This window comes from Akebia trifoliata, chromosome 6 (genome assembly GCF_017979445.1).
Source record: "Akebia trifoliata isolate Shusen 1 chromosome 6, ASM1797944v1, whole genome shotgun sequence".
NCBI classification, from domain to species: Eukaryota; Viridiplantae; Streptophyta; class Magnoliopsida; order Ranunculales; family Lardizabalaceae; genus Akebia; species Akebia trifoliata.
Window position 1 is genome coordinate 3070053 of NC_141380.1, and position 17263 is coordinate 3087315.

Genomic DNA, 17263 nt, shown 5'->3' on the forward strand with positions numbered 1-17263 from the left:
AACCAAACCGAAAATTGAACCAACAATTATTTTTAAATAACATATAAGTTTTTTTTTTTCGTTTTTTAAAACCCTAAGTATACTCTCTCTCTCTCTCTCTCTCTCTCTCTCTCTCTCTCTCTTTGTCGTCTCTCTCAACTAAGGCTGAGGGCTGCATCTCAAATCCGACGATCGGATGGTCCTCTCTCTCTCTCTCTCTTGAGGTTGTGAGCGTGCGGTTAGTGACTAGCGACTGCAACTCAACTCTGACGATCGATGGGTCGTCTTTCTCTCTCTCTCTCTCTCCCTTTCACATTGAAGATGAAGTATTTAGATCATTTTTGTTAGTCTCTCATAGAACATCATAATCAAGGTGGTATTTCAACAAGCTCATTACAATGGTGAAGTGAGATTGGAGAATATTAATGATTTTAGATTTGGAGGAGCTTCTCACTTTCCCCTTTATTTTATTTATTTTTTTGTTCAAAAAACTTCATTTGATTTTTAATTGGTTCTTTGTGTGTATGTGTGTAGAAGAATCTTTATGAAATTTCATGTTATCTTTCCCAAATTATTAAATTTTATTATATAAATTCATTTTGGTAAAGTTTCTAAATTTTTTGAGTCTAATAACTCTTGTGGTCCTCATGTAAGGAAATTAGATTGGTAAAACGGCATGGACTTTATGTTAATGACAAGTTATTTGTAAGTGTCTCTCTCTCTTTCAATCACATTGGGTAGGGGGTCGGTAACGATGGAGATGGCTATCCGAACATTCTCTACTGCAATTAGTCTCTCCATCTGCAATTGTTAAAGAAGGTATGAGTTTCCATCATTTTATTGAAAAATTTGTGTAAATTTTTTTTTTTTCAACCCATGGAACCGAACCAAACCAAACTGAATTAAGGTTGGCTTGGGTTGGTTCGATTCTAGATCAAATCGGTTCGGTTCGATTCTAAATCAAATCAGTTCAGTTCTGATTCTCATATAATGGAACCAATTTTGGTCGGTTCGATTCTAATTTTGCTCTAAACCAAATCAAGTTGCACCCTAGTTTTTACATAAATTTTGAAGATAGGAAAATGAGTTCAACTTGTTAAAAATTGCCTAACTTAAAAAGGAAATTAGGTTTGGTCAATGAGCTTAACCCGTCCAAAATTACCTAAGTTGGGCTCAATCCGATTTTAGAAACTCAATCTCGGTTTGAGCTTAGGTTAATGAACTCTAACCTGATGGTCGATTGGGTTCAACTCCAGTTCAGGATTCTACAAATTGGATTGAGCCTAGGTTGACCCTCCAATCCGCCACGATTGCAGCCCTACTCAAAAGTGGGACCCATGGAAAATTTTGAAGTGGATCTCATCTTAGAGTTTTGTCTAAGATGGGCCCATTGATTAGCAGATGGGATTGGTCAGATTGGAACAATCTTTCGGTAGTATTATAATTTAATAGAACATGTTCTATGGCATCTCTTCCCATGTAGACGGAATCGAACATCCAAAGTATATTCCTCATGTTTTTCCAATTCTATCTCGAGGGATATCAGCGGTCACAAAGTTTTCACAGTTCCATGTAGATTCACGGAGTAGAATCGAAGATACGAATAAAATAATAAAAAATCCAAAAAAAAAAAAAAATGATAAAAAAAAGAGCCTCCTTTGGCTCTCCGTTTAAACCACGCAGAGAGAGAGAGAAAGCAAGAAAGAAATCATTATTAGGGTTTTACCATCTTTGTTCTCCCCAGAAACTGATGCAATTTAGGGTTTTAGTTCTCGAGATTTATGAGAGTTTCAGTTTGTGAGATTCTTGATTGAAGGATAGAAGTTTGAGTATGCAAATGGAAGCTCGAGTTGGTGGAGTTGTTGTTGTTGAAGGAGGGCAGAGATCTCTCAACTCTGGTCCTGGCGGCGTCGTTGATGGAGGTGCGAGGAATTTCTCGCAACAGAGGCAATCCTTACATCAGCAATCACAAATCGGGGCGGTTTCTCAGCTTCTCTCTGGCGGCATTGCTGGTGCAGTAAGCAAGACCTGTACGGCACCGCTCGCTCGTCTCACAATCCTCTTTCAGGTTGGTTTTTCCTATATATTCTTGCTATATTTTTTGGAATTTGTTTGTGTGTGTGTGGGGGGGGGGGGGGGGGGATTGGTTTGTGGAGTTTCTTGCTTTGTGCTTTGAGTTTATGTGAATTCGAGGGCAGTTTGTGTTTAATGCATCAAATTTCTCGATTGGAGGCTTTAATTGTATCAAAGCAGAGGACAACCCTTCCTGTTTGGTTGGCAGGTTGTTACATGTTATTAGACCCATATGGCGTAGGAGAACGTTCAAAGCCTGGGCTATTCGGACAAACCAGACTCTACATGGTACGGTGCGTTCGGGCTTTGGCTCAAAATGGATAATATCATACTGTTGTGGGCCCGAGCGTTACAAATGATATTACAGCTGAAAGTACCAAAATGGTATAGTTAGTGGTTGTTAGATTAATAAACAGAGGAGTAGAATTAGTTGAATTTTTGTGGTTAGGAGTCATGAGGTGTATTGGAGGTGGTTGGCTTTGTTAGGGTGGGGGTACACCTCAAGGTGGAATGAGACGTGAGTTTCAAAGAAAAAAAATTTAAATGGTCCAAAATCATAATAAATAAATAAAAAAAAAATGAATTCTTCATAGAATTATAAAGAAATAGCTCTTCTTCCTTATTTAATTATGATTTACCTTAACAAGGGATCTTTTCAATCAACTTGTAACCTCAGTCCCATTCTTCCATGTAGGATAGTTTATAGTTCACTGCTTTGTTTATCTATTTCTTTCTAACCTTTCTAGCAATACCGTAGAAAAATGAGTAAAAATCCCCCACAAATCTAGGTAGGACACACCTTAATCCATATATTTATCAAATCTCTCCTCGTTAAACTTTGATTACTCATTTGAATTTGACGAGTCTTGTTGCAAAAAAAATAAAAAATAAAAAATAAAAAATAAAAAAATAAAAAAAAGAAAGAAAGAAAGAAAGAAAAAAATAAATAGAAAGTAAGGAAAAACTGTCAAGTAGGGAAAACTAGGGTTAGACACTTAGTGTTGATATTTCTTTCAATGTTATAGCCTTTGCCAAACATTGGAGTTCCAATGTTAGCATGAAAATAGATTTTGATCATTTTATAGAACACTTAAAATTCGGGAACACCTTAAACAAGTAGATATACCACAATAGCCATCATTAGCTGGCATGAATAATGATAATCATTTAAAATGGAAATGACATATAGATACCTCGAGAGATAGGTGTGGAGCTAGTAAGGAGTCAATGGGGGCTATTGCCCCTATAGAACTTTGAGATACCCTTGTCTTTTCAACTAATAACATACCCCATTTACACCCACCTGCTCACCTCCCTTGAATTTTTTGAAGATGACATTGCCTCTTGACTCGGTCTTCTCTCATCGACTAATTGGAAATGGCCTAGATATCCTTTTCTTCCACTTCTAATAAAAAAAACCTCTGAATTTCCCCCCCCCCCCCCCCCAAAATTATTCATCTTCAAGCTCTTCAACTGTACCATTAACTATAGTTTGCCCCCACCATAAGAAAATCCTGGCTCCACCCCTGTCGAGAGACCCACTTTAACATTCTAATCAACTTTCAAGTTTCTCATTATGATTGATTAATTTTAATTTCTTGGCTTTTTTCATAGTTACTGATTTCTGATACCATTTTAGAACTCAATGCAAAGACTTGGAGCTTCTTATTATATTTGGTTTGGAAAGGATTTGTGTCCTCTGTTATTTGATATTCTATTTTTAATTATAGTCTGCCTGCCCAATCAACTCCTCCATTTCCTGACATACTTGTTTATCTTCATATTATCCATTTAGGTGCAAGGTATGCATTCTGATGTTGCAAGGTTGAGCAAGGCTAGCATATGGCGTGAGGCTTCACGTATTACATGCGAAGAAGGGTTTAGGGCATTTTGGAGAGGGAATTTGGTTACTATTGCTCATCGCCTTCCTTATTCTTCTGTCAGCTTCTATGCTTACGAGCGCTACAAGAATGTCAGTAAAAAAATTCTTTGAATTATCAGTTGTCCTTGTAGCTTTCCTAGTTTATCATATGGTAATCCTCTTTTACTTCTTACAGTTACTACAGTCGATTCCAGGACTAGAAAGTCATAGAAAAAATGGTAGTGCAGACCTTTGTGTACGACTTGTGGGTGGTGGTTTGGCAGGAGTAACAGCTGCATCTGCCACATATCCATTGGATCTTGTGAGGACACGGCTTGCCGCTCAGGTAATATCCACCCTCATCCTTTGCAGTGATGAAGTAGTTTTTGTCAATGGAATAGTGTGGTCCTTGAGAAGACCAGATAAATCTATGGCCAGTTCTTAGTATGATTTATCAAATATTATATTTTCCCATAAAATAAAAAAATAAAAAAATCAACATGAGTGGTAATTGAACAGGGAATGCCTCCTTGATTAGTTTAATTTTATATAGAATATATTATCTGTGTCATAATAATTAATTTATATGTATCCTATGGCTCATTCAATTTAAATGTTTGTGCAGACAAATGTAATTTACTACAGAGGTATCTCGCATGCACTACGTACCATTTGCCGAGATGAGGGTATTTTTGGCCTGTATAAAGGTCTTGGAGCAACTTTATTGGTATGATTCTCCTTATGATGTTTTTATTATTCATATTGGTCATTTTTTATCAGTGTAACCATGTTAAATTTGATTGTCATTCTAACAAGTTGAATCATGTAGGGGGTCGGACCTAATATAGGAATCAGCTTTGCAGTTTATGAGTCCTTGAGATCTTCCTGGCAGTCACAAAGGTGGTAAATTATTCATGGTTGAATTGAGCTTATTAACAATTTTGATATGATGATCTATCCTCTTTTGCACAATTCATTTCCCTCTCGAGTTAAATGTGAATATCTTATTATCAGGCCCCACGATTCTACCATTCTAGTCAGCCTAGCATGTGGTAGTCTTTCTGGCATCGCGTCATCAACAGGTAAGTCCTTCATCCTAATATGAAAAATTGAAGTCCATGATTTCTTTGTGAGTGTTTTTAAGATGGGTAATTCTAAATATCTTTTTGATTCAAATCCAAATATTGTAGCCTTAACTATAGTTCTACCACTTTTTAGTTGCTTGGTTTTGTTGCTTGTCGTTTGGAAAGATGTGAACATTTTCTTTCCTTGTTAGAGATGGCTTGGTTTCATTTAGTACTTATCCTCTCCATCCTTGTGTCATTGCTTGATCAAAAGCAATGTAGAGGTTTTCTTTTGAAACAGAAACGCGAGATTTAGAAGGTTTTATTTGTTCGAGTATCTCTGGTACCACTTCATAATTCTTTTGCTAATATCTAGTTGATCTATTCTTAATTAAACTCTTATCTTTTGTAAAGAATGCTGAGGACCAAACAACTTTATAAGTATTTAGCATTCCTTATGGAATTTTGTTTAAAAAACTTGCAATTATTTTTAATGAATTTAAAAGTCACAAAAAAACAGTATTTGTATAATTAGTATCTGTTGTGCTAGTCTAATTATGGAATGGCTCATCAGCATTTTTAATTTTCCCTCTATTTCTAGCATTTGGGTTTGTTAGTTCAATACCTGACATCTGTAAATGATAATTTGCAGCAACATTTCCTCTAGATCTTGTGAGGCGTCGGATGCAGTTAGAAGGGTTAGGTGGTCGAGCCCGTGTCTATAAGACAGGCCTATTTAGGACATTTGGGCACATAATCCGAACTGAGGGTCTACACGGTCTATACAGAGGGATATTACCGGAATACTACAAGGTTGTCCCAAGTGTAGGCATTGTCTTCATGACTTACGAGACAATGAAAATGCTTCTATCGGACACTCTTGCCAATGAATAGTTACTGCAGCTGCCCAAGCCTCTCTGCTGAAATTTGCAGTTCCCTCGTCATCCAACTTGAAATAGCTGAGTATTGTTAAACATAGGTAGGTACTATGAAGAGTGCTTTTTTATTACATCTTTGGAGAGCCATGGTGGGGAATTTTGTCGTCACTGCCATGAACCAATATTCTCTTGTATAGATACAAAACACAATTTTGCTACATCAAATGTATTCAACCTAATAGTGCTTTTTTGCACATTTTCCAGAGAATCATATGCAATGCATTAATGACCATTTTCACGATAACTGTTTGTGGGTTGTGATTTTTGGGCTCTTAACATCTTTTAAGGTTCACTTGCTCTGGATCTTTGTGGGACCAACCTTTCAGGGATGAGGTTCGTGGAGGCTCTACTTTAGTAGTCCAATGGTAATACGTTTGCACTTTAATGGATAATCGAAGCTCAAAGTTATGGATTTTCCGACTGATGGGTTGAAGGGAGTTTCCTTTTCTAGTTCCATCAGACTATAAAGAGTGAAGGTGTGATTTGTAAAATAGTGCCATGGGTTCTCAAATGTCATAATTTGCTCGATAATGACTAGTAGATTAAGTTGATTATTCTTGTGAATTGTGATGCATAATATTTGGTATCTCCGAGTGGTAGAAGTTTCCTAGATATGGGAATTACCAAAGTGGTGGGTCACAATCCCTGCATCTGCACTGTATCCCAATTTTCTTTTTCTTAAGAACAGGTAAATTGTTACACCCCCAAATATATGTTTCATTATGAGCAGGTGACTCAACTTTGTTTGATCGGAGATTCACCCCATGCCGGTTTGTCTTGAAATGCTTCGGTGGTCCATACCAAAACATTGCCTCGACACAAGATTTTAAACCTAGCAACAACCCTAGTTTTGCTAATGCCAACTCCTGTCCATGTCTGATCACCAACATGGGTATCTACTGTATGTCATAGGGGTGCAACTTAATTCGGTTCAAACCGAGAACCAAACCAATCCATGACTTTTGGATTGGGTTGGTTCGGTTTTAACTAAATAACGGGTCGGTTTCGGATTAAAAAATTAAAAACCGATAGGTTCAGTTCGGTTTTCGATTCAGGATATGTAAATAACCGAACCAAACCGAGAATCGAACCAAAATTCTATAATTATTTTAAACCCTAACCCTCTCTACTCTCTCTCTATCTCGTCTCTGGTTCTCTTCGGCTGGGGCTACGACCTTCGACGGTGCGAGCTTCGACGGTGAGATCGGTCAATCCCTCCCTCTCTCTCTCTCTCTCTGGTTGTGGCTGCGGCTGCAACCTTGACGTTCGACGGTGCTAGCTCCGACGGTGAGATCGGTTGGTCCCTCCCCCCCCCCCCTCTCTTTCTCTGGTTCTCTCCGGTTGCGGTTGCGACCTTGACCTTCGACGGTGCGATCGGTCGGTCCCTCCTCTCTCTCTCTCTATGCGACCTACGGCTGCGGACCGTGCCTCTCTTTCTCTCGTTCGTCTCTGCGACCTGCAGCTGTCGACCGATGTGTGTGTGTGTGTGTCTCTCTGGTCTTTATCGTCTCTGCGACCTCCGGCTGCCGACCGTACCTCTCTCTCTCTCTCTCTGTTAAGCTGCAAAATAATTCAGAGAGGTGAGAGTTCTCTTCAATCGGAAAAACGAGTGAATCTTGACAACCCGTGGAACCGAACCGAACCAAACTGAGTTAAGATCGGTTTGGGTTGGTTCGATTCTAAATCAATTCGGTTCGGTTCTGGTTCTCATATAATGGAACCGATGTTGGTCGGTTCGGTTCTGATTTTACTCTAAACCAAACCAACCCGAACCAAGTTGCACCCCTAGTATGTCATACAACAAGAACAAAACCTGGCTTCTTCAGTGAAGTTTTGCATTTAAAATGAGATTTGTATCCCTAACAATTAAAACAGTAAAAAAAATGTGACTTTTTCCTGAGTCACAAAAATTGTCGAGTTTTTCCCCTTTTTTACACGTGGGCAAAATTTTAAACATTTTCTCTTTTTTTAAATGAGGGATTTGATGCATAATAGAATTTGGTAATTCATAAATGTAAATATATGGGATTTGATGATAATAACTTGATTTTATGAATTTTCATTAGATATATTTTTTTTCATAATTTTTAATATATTTTTTTTATCTTTTATTTTCATCATTTTTCCCCCTTTTTTTTCTTGTTTTTTCCCTAGTTTTCCATTGTTGATTTAAACCTGTATTCCAACTTTGTGATTATGCTTGTGATCACCATGGGACAAGCAGCATCCAAAGCCATTTTCTTAGAGAGCTAAAAGACAGGATTGAGGGACATAAGGTCTACATAATGTGTCTATAGCTTTCCTGCTTTGATTTTATTATAGAATATAGAGTGACAAGTCTATATAAATACATAATGTGTGCGAGCATGTATTTATATAACATACCTAGCAACAACAAAAAAAGTTTCTATTTAACATGAATGATCACTCCCAAAATTATGTAAATTATGTTTGGTAATATTACATAGGAAACCCCATGTTAAGTAAATGACCCCAATAAAAAATCAAGGGTGGGAGCCAATCCAAGCTTCCATGATCAGCTTTTCCCTAACAAGGTGAAGCAGTCCAATATCATCAAAAGATCATAAAATGAAGAATCCTCTGATGAACAGAAACCATAGCAAATTGTTACAGAGGAAAGTCTCCAGTCATTTGAATATGATCCAAGGTCCTACGTAACCCGTACTTATTGACGGCTGCATTTGCATCTCGGAATCCTTTACCATAAGTTGTGGAGGTGTCATGTGCAATCTGATGCATGAAGAACTCGCCCAACTTCTTTTCGAGCTCAGATGTCCCACCCTTTTTAGATGATGAGGATGATGACGAGGACGATGAAGAAGCTCTCAATGTAGATGACATTCCTCTTGACCCAGGCATGATTTCTGACTCAAGCCACATGTAAGAGAGTACCTGACAGATACCTTCCTCCACCTCAGGACTTAGATCACGGTACCCTGCATCGATTAATAAACAGATAATTAAGAGAAGATGGTATAAATGAGAAAATGCTTATTTGAAGTCGGTTTAGTACCTCTGAGGCGTAACCAACCATGCATCAACTCATGAGCAAGAACAGAACCTGTTAGTAATCTGCATTTAATAATGGTAGCAAAATAATAAGGCTTTCGGTAAGTAAAGGCCTTCTTTGTAACAGGAGATGCACATACCATGTTTTCATAATTGCTAAATCAGAGTGAGAATATGTTTGATACCTTTTGCACTTCTAGCTAAAATAAAAAGGAATTCTAAGTGCAATCAAAATGAAAATGTAGAAACCATTTTATAGGACTTGAATTCCATGAATGTTACTTTCCAAGAAAGCCATGATAAAACAAAAATAAATCTCTCTTTTCCATTTTTCTTAAGTAAACAGAATATCCACACACAAAAGAAAAGTAAACAGAACTAAATAAAATTTGGCAACAGGAGTGCAATTCTTAGCTGAAAATAATATCCAAAATTATAATAATTTGGTAACAAGTAAATGGCAAAATCACGATTCTTGTTTTCAGAATCTTTTGTCAATGAAAAGTGTAATAAATTTTTATTTCATTATATTTTTTCACATGTTATTATAAAGAAAAATATATAGAACCTAATTTGGGATAGGAGCAAAACCCAAAGGAGAGATTTCAAATTCCATCAGTAATAATTAAAAGCAAATCTACCCAGCCAGTTTTCTCAATGTCAATAAATTCTAAACATTCCTTACTTATGAAATGACCAAATAAATTCCAAGTGTTCTGATCTACAAATTTCGTGTGTGTTGCTGTTCCACAACAGATTGTAAAGATTTAATTCAGAAGAAAGTGCATGCTGAAGCTTCTATACATGCTACCTGGATTAAATAACTCCACAGCTTCAAAGATACGCTTAGACTATTACCTCGGGAGGCCATACAGAACAAGAATAGCTGTAACGTCGCATTTTCGAGTCAGCTTCTGCGGATGTGATCTTATACCTGTGAATCGCTTTCCACCAAATCTTGGTCGTCTAAGAATCTAAAACACAAGGAGAGTAAGTAATAAAGATTAGTTGATGAAGACAGAGAAAATTATGATAAATAAAGAAAAACTTATGGTATAAATGTCTAATCATACACTGCTAATAGTCCGCTCCTCCGAAAGACACAAACCCCTTGTCTCGGGCATGTGATGATGGCCCTGGAAACATGAAATGGTTTGGATCAAGAAAGAACTTCCACAACCAATAATACGAAAAGAAAATTAAGAGAACATAAATTACATTCTTCTCCCCTTCAATAGCCTCATTAAGTGCTTGTCTTTCAACCAGAAGCATGGGAATCTGTTGATCTAGTTTCATGTTCATTCCTTCATAGTAGTCTCGGATGCCGTGGTACAGTGGTTGGCATTCACCGGTGTCCATCATAGCAGACTCCATACATTCTAAGCATAAACTCCGCCCATCTCCCAAAGAGATGTAACTTGCATTCCTCGACTTCAGCACAACATGAACAACTATAAGGAAGCAGAAGCAGAATAATCTTATGCAGTAAATATATTGTTCAAAATAATTAATATTTTGAGGATAAGAACACTCAGAGCAGTCTATTAAAGAGAAAAAATTTAACTGTTCCACTTAAGAAATATCATTGAGAATTATCATACCTCTAACCTTTCACAACTACAACAACGAGCTGTACTATCATATTCATGTGAAGGGCAATACTTTTGGCTCCAAAATGGGTGAGATCTATACTCGATCAAACCAGCTGCATTTGTTGGGATCTGGAAAAATGGGCAAGTTATAAGAACTGGCTCTAAAAATAAAAATTACACAAATCAGTTCTTCATTTATACAGCAAAAGAAGGTTCAGAGACCTGGGATTAAAACTTCATTAGATGCCTAATTGGTATTTCATGTTTAGGTGGGTAAGCTAAAAACTCTGACATAGTCCCCACTATTAAAACGAGGCTCATCCTTAAAAATAGTAAACATGTAATGAATCTAATTTCAGATTAGAGGTATTTCAGTCTTTTCTCCTAGGAGCCATTAGCTGATTCCTGAACCGGGGTCTTTAGATTGCATATCATTTTTTTGCCAATTCGTATAATACCTTGTAAACATATGTTCTACTTAAGACCATGTGAGGGAAAGTAATTTTTAATGACTAAAAAATGTCTAAAAGAAGGAAACAGATGGTTCTTCCTATATTTTCTATCATTTTAGAAGTGAATTGCCTCTTTTGAGGGAACTTTTTCTCTCTTCAATTCAACTAACAGTGCTAATGAATCCATTTGGAAGATTTCACCTAAATCTTTCAAATGATATTTTATTATTAACTATATATAACCAGCTATAAATCTAATTGCATATTTAATTTTAAATTCTGATAAAAACCCATAATAAGTTGACTTATTGACTACTAATAAGATAAAAAAGTATAATTTAACTTTTTAAGATAGCCATTTAGCATTTCTTAACTCCACCTGTTTAGCGTTTCTTTACACTACATTGCCTGATAAAGGATGGTCACATCAGGTTGGCAGCTGGAGTAAAAACTTTGTCTGCTCCTATATGGACATACTATAATAAAACAAGGCATACTATATGGACATACTATAATAACACAAGGCATGGATTTATACAGAATTGAATGGGGGAACAAGATTAGTTCAGCTCACCAAACCACCCAATTAGAATTTTTTAATAGACAATTCCATTACCAGAGAGCATCAGGTGCATCACACTGGCTTTCCACTATAGAACCAAATGCAGTAAGCAATAGTGTTCAAATACGCTGAAGTAGTATTTTCTTACAAATTGAAGGCAGACATCGCATTTGGGATGGTGCAACTCCTTGAAACAGGACTTGTGGTATGCATTTCTCCCTGACAAAGAAAACTTGATTCAAGAGAAACAATCTGTAAGAACTAAATATAAGGAAAGATTCAGCAACTTAATTTTACCTAAACATGATAGGTGCTAAAAATCACTGACTACATGCTGTTTTCCAAATTTCATTATAAAGAGGAGAAAAAAAGAGACAAAATTACACAAAAATCTAAGAGAAATATTGTACCTCATGCTCTGTGATTTGGTGACCACAAGACTGACAGCAAAAGCACTCAGGGTGCCAAAAAGCTCCCATACATGCTAAGTAATTGCCACAGCCGATATCTTCATAGCAGCCACTACAAAATCTGCAAAGCATACTCATATAAATATTTTCATGAACAATCAAAACCAAGTTTAAAAGTGCTCGATATCAAATCAGTTCGCCTAACCATTGAATCCGATGTTGGATCCATACTTGGGCAAGCAAAGAAATTACTACAATAATAATTTTCAAAAAATAAAATATAGTTTAAAAAATAAAAATGTTCTTTCAAACTCTTTTATCTGATTCCACGTAAAGAAGTGCCACGACTCTATGCCCAGATGTCATGTAAAAACTCAGAAATACTTTACTGAATCATGTATTCTGTCCAAATAATAATGCGTTAAAGAATGTTCAATGTTGGTCATTGAAATACATTATTTTTAAAAATGACATGGCTTAGATGAATCACAGTTATTTTGACCAAATGAGAACTTTGGATAACAAGTGGCTTGACTACACCAACTCACACATTGATCACCAAATTCTCCAGCTAAATTATTAATGCAGGCCGAGTCACATTAGTTTTGACTCAGTAGGACTAGAGAACAGCTCAAGTTGAAAAAGTTATGAGTTGAATCACCCAATTTCCAACCATGGTATAAATAAATAAAAAAGACGGAGCGAAAAGAAAGGAAATTTCACAACTTGAACCTATATCCTTCAGGGTAAAAAGATGTGTGAGAATAAGGAGGACTATTCAAGCTTTCTTGAAGTGCCCTGGCAAGATCTTCATCGATGCTTGCAGGTGTTTTGTAACCTGAAGACATCCAACATATTCACTAGTACGTTATAAAACCGGAAAAATTAAAAGAGAAAAAGCACTGCAACCCGTTAAAGATTTCCTTACAAATAGACGACAGAGATATAGATATCACGTAATTCGTCGTTAAACTAATCCTACTTGCTGAATTATTAACCATTCAAATACCTACCATTTCTTTTCCTTGCACCTTCTTCCAGAGAAAGTGCAATTGCATGGTCCAATTCCTCATTCTCAGCTCTCGATCCGTCCTCCTAATAATAACATATACAAAGATATAAAATTCACAAAATCTAACGGAAACAAAATACCCATTTGAAGTTGAATATTTCTAACAAAAGAGAGCAAAAGACAAAGAGAACTACGCTGACTAATATAGATTTGGTTCTAAATTCAATTAGTTCTTGGGCTAATTAAATTATAGAAGAATATCTACAAACAAAAAAAAAAAACATTCTCAAAATTCTACCTTTTAATAAAGAATCAAGCTCACATAGAACAATATATTTATAATAATAATGAATCAAACAAGAAATACGATTACAAAATTCTGAAGAGGCATTGTGAAATTACCACGGATCTACCGGGAGCATGTCGAACCTTGTTTTCCTCCCCGAGAAGTTGTGGGTGTCGTCCAACTGTTTTTCCACGACTTGAACTGGAACTCGAACCCCCCTTAAAAATCTTAATAAGCCATCGCATGAAGCGAGATTTTCTCTCACCATTATATGAAACAAAATGTCCTGATTTTCAAAAATAAGCTCAGAATATAACTACAGATAATATTTCTAACAAACTTTAACAAATTAATTCAACCAGATCATAAATTCAAACATTGAAATTCTAGGAAAGAAAGAAAAAAAAAACAATTTGCAAGCATAATTATCTTGAAAAACGCTAAGAGAAACAGAATTGAACAAATAAACAGAACATCTTCACTGATGCATTTGTTGAAAAAAGGTTGCGTTTTTTTTTTTTTTTAAACATAAATTCAAACAAGAAGAAGAAGCAATGGCCCTAATAATTGAGAAAAGAGAATGAGGAGAGAACCCGATACGCAGGGCTTGGAGAGATGATTGATCTCTGAAGAGGCCATTTAGATTGAAACCGAAGCTTTGATCGAAGAAAACGAACCCTAAATAAAAAAGGAGAAAGAGAGAAAGAAGAAGAGGCGTGAAGGGTTCGCAAATGCCGGTATAAAGAACAGAGGAACAAAGGCATCATTAAAGGCTCTGAAAGATGGAGATTCTTATCTTTGAAAACGATGAAAGAAAGAAAGTTGAAACGATCGCCAAAAAGATCGTTTTTTTTTTGGAGAGAATCTGCTGAGACGAAAGTAGCGATGGTGGATTGAGAGAGAGAGAGAGAGACTGCGGGAAACACACGCAGATTCAGTCTCATTAATGGAGAATTTTTTTTTAAAAACTATTGATTTTAAAACCGGTCGTACTGAAGCGACACTGTGTTTCACACTGCGCTAACGTATAGCCGTATAGGTATTTTCCGCGTATCTTGAGTAAAGCATCTATGATTCCTTGCACATATCCACGTCATCACAGTGAGAAATGCAGTGTTTTGAGTAGTTACTTCAGTATTTTTATTTTAAAATTACTTTTGCCGGGAGAATCAGGAGTTTGAAATGCACCTTCTGCTTACTAATATTACGAAACTTGCCACTCATGTCAGAATCGATACGTCATCTTCATAGTCACAAAATTCTTCGAATTAGGATTTGGCCGATTAATTCGATGAATTGACAAATCAAATTGATGATCAAAGAAATTAGAATTTAGAGAGAGATTGATGCTGATAGGTTTCAGTAAGAAATTCAATAAAATATTTTATATAATCTTCAAAATTTTATTGATTTATTTTATGAATTAGTTCAAATTTATCTGAATTGATCCCTCACTGAATAATTATTGAATCCGAACTTTGTCATTATGATCATATTTATTAATTTTTGGTCATACTCCTCATGAATTTTTAGTGTCCTTGTGTTTTCAAATAGAAATACATCCTTTGACCTGTTTTTTGTTTTAGACTTATTAAAAACGACCCCACCTTCATAACTTGAACCTCTAGTCAAATACAACCCTTGATTTTTCTTCCAAAACTCAATCATCTTCAAGTTTTTCAAGCTCTATGATAAAATTATTTTTAATCTATTTAACTTGTGAGTAGGAAAATTCTTACCTTGCTTCAATCCCTTGAATCTCCTTTAATTTGATTGGAGTTAGAAGTTTTGCTAACAATCACCTGTTTAATTCTTGAAAAATTTACGAATTTTTTGTTTTTTTCAATGAAAGTATCATTCTCCTAATTATTGAACTATTTTGAATAATTCATGGATTTTAAGTTTGAAAAGAATAAAACACATTTTTTTACAAATTATACGAATTTTTATAAAACTCGATGGAAAAAAAAACAAGTTATTATAACTTGTTGTATGTTGCAAAGTGTCAATTTGTAATTTGTGACGTGTAACACAAGGCGACTTTGAAGTGGTCATGCTTCAAAATTTTGGAAGAATTCACATTTTTACGTGATAAATGTCATTTTTATCTTTAAAAATATAATGACATGACTCTCTACATTTATTTGATATTTCACTTTAATTTTTCAAATTGATGATTTATCCCTTGACTTTGGTCTTCTTTTAATCACCATTAACATCACCAATTTCATCTTCACCATCACCATCATATGGTTGGATTTTTTGTTCTCGAATTTTTGAAATGAAACGGATAATACATGCATGAAACATATGTCTCATATTTTCCATTTATCGAATTTTTGACCGGATTTTTAGAATTCAAAATCAAATAGAACTCGAATTTTCCACGAATCAAATTTTTGCCATATTCCAAATTGCTAACAAGGGTTAGAAGTGATCAGTTTGAATATCCAATACCTACTAGACAACTCCCAACCTACGATTACTCCTTGCTCCACTGATTGGGGTCTCTAGTTGCATTTCAACAATCAAGTCGATAAAAGTTTCAATTTGATAAAAAGGTAAATTAAAAAGATTTTATGCATTTGCCTTCAAATGAATTCCTATTTGTAGAGTTTAAAATACTTGAATATGCGCAAAATATTTTATAGATATCATATTGGAGCGGGGGTGTTGACACGTGTTGGTATTGTGATGAGTCCAATCACCCCTTATTCGGGTAACAAATGCGTTTTTAAGAATGTCAAGACACATATTTGAGCAGGACAACCAGCCCACAACAGGATAAAGTTGTTACATGTAAGTATTTCAGGGTTTGTGCTTGGGTAGGTCAACTACCTCTAGTTACGGTGATGTTAATGCTAATTAGTATTTAGTGTCGAGTTCGTTTAGTTATGGTGTTGGGGAATTAGCTGTAATGTCTCAAGCTTGGGGGTTTAATTTTGAGCCGGGAACATAATACTCAAACATTTGGATGCTTGGATTCATGGTTGATTTTTTATCTCCTACACAATCTTATCTTGGTTTTTCTCCCAAAATCATCTTCTTCAAGCCTTCGGATACATATTATTTTAATCTATTCAACCTTATTTTTAATCTCGTCTCCCTATGTTTTCTATCAAGGGTTTTGTCTTGAGGTTATCGATGGTGGCATTTAGGTCATTTTCATTAAATCTAAAAGAAAAGACTGAGGTCACTGGTTTATTAGGACCTATATAGCCCGAAAACCACCATTGTAAATGGTCTCATAGGATCTGCCACCATAGATACCTTAATCGAGGAGAATCGCTAATAGTCCATATGCGAAAACGAAAGGGAAAACTAAGGATGTTAGCCTTAACTACAACTAGTGCTCCTGCGTAATGGAACAAAGAGACTTGATTACTTCAAGGAATACGACCCTCCCTTAACGCACATTATATGGACACATGGCAGGAGTTGCAGAGGGTTGGAGTGTTAAAAAACCGATCTGATGGGAAGATCTCTATCATTCAGTTTAGTAAATTGTCCAAAAAAGTCCATGATCAGATGGTTTAAAAACATGTACGATTCCCCTCTTTGATTCTCTACAAATCAAAAGCTGACCAACTGATTTGGTTGAGTAGTTGTACAAGGATCTCAAATTTTTGGGAAATTTTTTTTTTTTTTATCTGCTTGGTAATCATAATGTATTAATTTTGGGAGGGGAAAAGAGTTGATTATGGTTTCGATAGTTAAACGGGAGAGTTGGTTTTTGATCGGAAAACCTACGACTTTATAAGAGTTGTATTCTTAAATATAATAAAAACTCATCTTTCATTTATGGACCTAGGCAAGGTCCAATCATGTAGATATGTTTTTTAATTGGTTTTCATTGTTATAACTTTAGATCTAGACTCGTGATCCCAAAGTCAAATTGAATCCATAAATCTTTTATTACGTACCTTGGATGATAGAATTGATTGGACTCTGTCGGTTAAGATACGACTCTCGAATATGATTCAAGATAGAATTGATAGGCCAGG

At 35.8% G+C, this 17263-nt stretch overlaps 2 protein-coding genes across 2 annotated transcripts; one reads left to right on the forward strand and one right to left on the reverse strand.

Annotated features, from left to right (window-relative positions):
- The first annotated feature begins 1610 nt into the window (after positions 1 to 1610).
- LOC147399626 (uncharacterized) lies at positions 1611 to 6159 on the forward strand. Its single transcript, XM_086445065.1, has 7 exons — positions 1611 to 2047; positions 3848 to 4024; positions 4110 to 4259; positions 4539 to 4640; positions 4743 to 4813; positions 4928 to 4995; positions 5630 to 6159. Exons 1-7 carry the CDS (start codon positions 1811 to 1813, stop codon positions 5869 to 5871), a joined length of 1047 nt encoding a protein of 348 aa, XP_086301191.1. The 5' UTR covers positions 1611 to 1810; the 3' UTR covers positions 5872 to 6159.
- A 2160-nt stretch (positions 6160 to 8319) lies between these two features.
- LOC147399627 (protein DA1-related 2-like) lies at positions 8320 to 14182 on the reverse strand. The gene is made up of 12 exons (XM_086445064.1): positions 13853 to 14182; positions 13376 to 13545; positions 12975 to 13056; positions 12694 to 12799; positions 11962 to 12082; positions 11700 to 11783; positions 10547 to 10666; positions 10164 to 10376; positions 10019 to 10081; positions 9804 to 9919; positions 8950 to 9008; positions 8320 to 8872 (listed from the first exon to the last, which is right to left on the reverse strand). Exons 1-12 carry the CDS (start codon positions 13896 to 13898, stop codon positions 8544 to 8546), a joined length of 1509 nt encoding a protein of 502 aa, XP_086301190.1. The 5' UTR covers positions 13899 to 14182; the 3' UTR covers positions 8320 to 8543.
- Between the last annotated feature and the right edge of the window lie 3081 nt (positions 14183 to 17263).

Excerpts from the sequence above, each read along its gene's own strand:
- LOC147399626 (XM_086445065.1), top strand. The coding sequence starts at position 1,811 with ATGCAAATGGAAGCTCGAGTTGGTGGAGTTGTTGTTGTTGAAGGAGGG. Across the intron at positions 4,260-4,538 it reads GGACACGGCTTGCCGCTCAG|ACAAATGTAATTTACTACAG; the intron begins GTAATATCCACC and ends ATGTTTGTGCAG. Across the intron at positions 4,996-5,629 it reads TGGCATCGCGTCATCAACAG|CAACATTTCCTCTAGATCTT; the intron begins GTAAGTCCTTCA and ends GATAATTTGCAG.
- LOC147399627 (XM_086445064.1), bottom strand. The coding sequence starts at position 13,898 with ATGGCCTCTTCAGAGATCAATCATCTCTCCAAGCCCTGCGTATCGG. Across the intron at positions 12,083-12,693 it reads TTTTACCCTGAAGGATATAG|ATTTTGTAGTGGCTGCTATG; the intron begins GTTCAAGTTGTG and ends TATGCTTTGCAG. Across the intron at positions 9,920-10,018 it reads AGGAGCGGACTATTAGCAGT|ATTCTTAGACGACCAAGATT; the intron begins GTATGATTAGAC and ends CTTGTGTTTTAG.